Source organism: Arachis ipaensis, chromosome B07, assembly GCF_000816755.2.
Source record: "Arachis ipaensis cultivar K30076 chromosome B07, Araip1.1, whole genome shotgun sequence".
NCBI classification, from domain to species: Eukaryota; Viridiplantae; Streptophyta; class Magnoliopsida; order Fabales; family Fabaceae; genus Arachis; species Arachis ipaensis.
The window spans coordinates 6,248,478-6,252,641 of record NC_029791.2 but is presented as its reverse complement, the minus strand read 5'-3'; the positions used below and the strand labels follow the sequence as shown (position 1 = coordinate 6,252,641).

The following is a 4,164-nucleotide window of genomic DNA, read 5'->3' as shown; positions in this document are numbered from 1 at the left end:
CTCTATCATAATTATATATATATAAACTATGTATGTGTATGTAAAATATTAGGAAATTATTATAAATCAACGCAGACTATGACACTAGTTAACATTTTATTCAACGCGGTTGTGGAATAAAAGTACTTGTCTAGAAAAATAGAAGCACTTTATAAATTTGCATTGTTAGCGCATAACATACACACAAATCCTTTCCTTCAGTCACCAAAAACAAAACACAAATCCTTTCCTTCAACTCAAACCTCATGAAATCTAAATTTTGCGATATGAAGTCGTTTGTGTTGCCATGTTTCACACTCTTGTTACTCTTCATTCATACTCCATCTTACACTTGCTCATCATCGGTGTTGCCATTGTGCAATCATGATGACACCTCAAACTTGCTCCAATTCAAGAACTCGTTTGTCGTCAACACTTCGTTATACAAAGACTCGTGGTTGGCGGAGCTTTATTGTTCGTCTTATCCCAAGACAGCATCATGGAAAAACGATACTGATTGTTGCGAGTGGGATGGTGTCACGTGCGACACCACGTCAGGGCACGTGATTGGCCTCGACCTCAGTTGCAGCATGCTTCAGGGTGAGAGTTGCAGCATGCTTCAAGGTGAGTTTCATCCGAACAGCACACTCTTCCATCTCACGCATCTTCAACAACTCAACCTTGCCTTCAATGACTTGTCTGATTCTTCAATATATCCCGGGATTGGTGATCTTGTGAGTCTCACCCATCTCAATCTATCCTCTTCAGCTTTGAGTGGTGTGATTCCGTCCACAATCTCTCACCTGTCTAAATTAGTCTCACTCGATCTGTCCACTAATATTTTCAGACAAAATATACTAAGACTTGATCCATCCACATGGAACAGACTCATTCTTAACGCCACAAACTTGAAAGAGCTTGTTCTAACTGATGTGAACATGTCTTCTGTTAGAGAGGACTCCCTGTCTTTGCTGATGAATTTGTCATCTTCTCTTGTCTCCTTGAGACTTGATTACACCGGGTTACAAGAGAATTTTCCAACTGCCGTACTTGGGTTACCTAATCTGCAAGAACTAATTTTGTCAGAGAATTCAATGCTCAGAGGTAAACTTCCAAAGTCCAACTGGAGTGCTCCTCTAAGGGTCTTGGATCTCTACTACACATCTTTCTCAGGAGAAATACCAGACTCCATAGGCCAGCTGAAGTCTCTTAATCAAATATGGCTTACCGAATGCGACTTTGATGGATTGGTTCCTCCTTCTCTGTGGAACCTCACTCAACTGACAACTTTGGCCTTTGCGGCAAATAACTTTCATGGTGAGATCCCATCTTTGCTTTCAAACCTCAAACATCTCATCAATTTAGATCTTCAAGAAAATAATTTCAGTGGCCACATCCCAGATGTATTCGCCGCCAACTTCACTAAATTAGAGTTCTTGGCACTTTCTTCAAACAATTTAGGAGGCCAACTGCCACCATCATTGTTTCAACTAACCCAAGTTTTTCATTTAGATTTGTCAGCTAATCATTTAGAAGGCCCAATTCCAAGTCAAACTACCAAACTCTCAAAACTAGTAGCTCTACATTTGGATAATAATTTGTTAAATGGAACAATCCCTCATTGGTGTTACTCGTTGCCCCTCTTGAAAGAGATCGGTCTTAGTAACAACAAGCTGGTAGGACCGATTAATGAATTTTCAACTCATTCCATCACACATTTGCTTTTCTCTAATAACAAACTCCAAGGTGGTTTTCCAAATTCAATATTTCGATATGAAAATCTTTTACAGTTAGATTTCTCATCAAATGATTTGATTGGTTTTGTAGACTTCCACCAATTTTCAAAGTTAAAATCTTTAGCTGTGTTTGATATATCTCACAATAATTTTCTCTCTTTTAATTATGATAATAGTAGTATTGACTATTTCTTACCTAACCTAGCTTATTTATATTTATCTTCTTGTAACATTACAAAATTTCCTAGATTCTTAGAAAGAATTCAATATCTAAAAGCACTAGACCTTTCTAATAACCAAATTGAAGGGGTGATTCCCAAATGGTTTAATGAGTTGTTATACCAATGGAACATAAGCTTCATTGATCTTAGTTTCAACAAGTTGCAAGGAGATCTTCCAAATCCACCAGATGGCATCAATTACTTTTCAGCTTCAAACAACAACTTCACTGGCGGAATTTCTCCAACAATTTGCAATGGAAGGTCCCTCAATTTGCTAATCCTGTCCCACAACAATTTGAGTGGCGATATTCCCCAATGTTTGGGAACCTTTCCTTCACTCCAGGTTTTGGATTTGCAAATCAACCATTTTTATGGAAGCATACCTGGAAACTTCTCCAAGAAGAATGCTTTTAAGACTATAAAGTTGAATGGCAACCAATTAGAGGGACCAATACCACAATCGTTGGCTCATTGCACAAATCTGGAAGTTCTAGACCTGAGTGACAATAACATACAAGATGTATTTCCCAGTAGGCTAGAAGCTCTTCAGGAATTACAGGTACTCAGTTTACGAAATAACAAATTTCATGGTACCATCACTTGTTTGAGTAGGAAGCACCCATTTCCAAAGTTGAGAATTTTTGATGTGTCTAATAACAAGTTTAGTGGGTCTTTGCCAATGCAATACTTTCAAGAGTTTCATGGAATGATGACTCTGAAATAATACTCAAGCTGATGGTTTATATATGAGCACCCATGTTAATACGACCGATGTACCATATAATGATTCTGTGGTGATCACCATGAAAGGTCAAGTGATAGAAATGTCAAGGATATTAACTATTTTCACAACCATAGACTTGTCAAATAACATGTTAGAAGGAGGAATCCCACATGTCATTGGAGAATTAAGTTCTCTCAAAGGACTTAACCTTTCTCACAATAAAATCAGTGGTATGATTCCACAAACTCTGGGAAATTTGACAAGTTTGGAATGGTTAGACCTCTCGTGGAACCAATTGAAAGGTGAGATTCCTATGGCTTTGACAAATTTAAATTTCCTATCTGTCTTGAACCTTTCCGAAAACCAGTTGAAGGGAATGATACCAACAGGAGAACAGTTCAATACATTCCAAAATGATTCCTACAGAGGAAACCCAATGCTTTGTGGATTCCCTTTGTCAAAATCATGCAGCAATGATGAAGAACAACCACCTTCAGTGTTTCCTGAGGCAAAAGAATCATTATTTGGGTGGAAATCAGTTGCAGTGGGATATGGATGCGGAGTGGTATTTGGGATATTTCTTGGAAGGTTGTTTATAAAGACTGCTAAACCCCTGTGGCTTGCCAGACTTCTTTGTGGATATAATTGACAAAACAAGCGCAGGAGAGGCCATGCAGATTGTAAGAGACTGTGTTAGAATGAATAGATTATAGATGAGTCATCTATTATTTCAACTACTTGTGAATTAAAGATCAATAAGAAAACCTAACTATTGATCTGTTGCTTTTGTTTTAAATCAAAATAATTTATCATGAGAGTGTTTACGATTAGGGTCATTTTATGTAAATGGTACAAAAAATAACGCGGTGTCCTTTTCTAGACAAATGCGATAAGAATTCATATTTGACATCAAATCTAAAAAATTAATTAAATATGTAAAATATGAAATAATAAAATCACATGAATTAATATAAATTTTTAAAGAGAGAATTTTACTCCCCTCTCCTGCGAGATGCTAAAATGACACTCTCCTTCCCTCTATTTATAAAATGTACATTCCTCTCGCTTATAACTTTTAAAAAATTTTATTTTTAATTCATTTTAAATTTTTTGTGTTAACTAATGTTAATTTTATCCATTTTTAAAAAAAAAATAAATTATTTTTTATGAAAATATCCTTTAGTAAAAATTTTATTTTTTGTCATTAAAATTTGCTTACAAAAATNATTAAAATTTAATTATGTTGATTATAAGACTACAAATTTACGTAAAATAGAGATAATTAATTAAGACTAATTTTGCTCATACAAAATTACGGATCTTTGAACTTTCTTTGCTCGCATATTATATTATGTTTCATGTGAAAATTTTTAATATAAAGCATCATATTCTCAACTGTTATTGTTGACTAATTTTATGCTTTTATTTAATATATTTTGAATTTTAAATCAATCTAAAATAATCAAAGCACTTTTAAAAAAGATGTTCATCTATATTTATATTT

General features: G+C 34.9%; 1 protein-coding gene and 1 pseudogene across 1 annotated transcript in view; both read left to right on the top strand.

Annotated features, from left to right (window-relative positions):
* Positions 1-4,164, top strand: part of LOC107610129 (receptor-like protein 12) — a 61,322-nt gene that overhangs the window by 5,527 nt on the left and 51,631 nt on the right. The window contains exon 2 of the mRNA XM_021107156.1: positions 447-579. Within this exon, the coding sequence (XP_020962815.1) occupies positions 570-579 (10 nt within the window). The 5' untranslated portion in view covers positions 447-569. The remainder of the gene's footprint in view (positions 1-446; positions 580-4,164) is intronic.
* Positions 590-3,351, top strand: LOC107609471 (annotated as a pseudogene).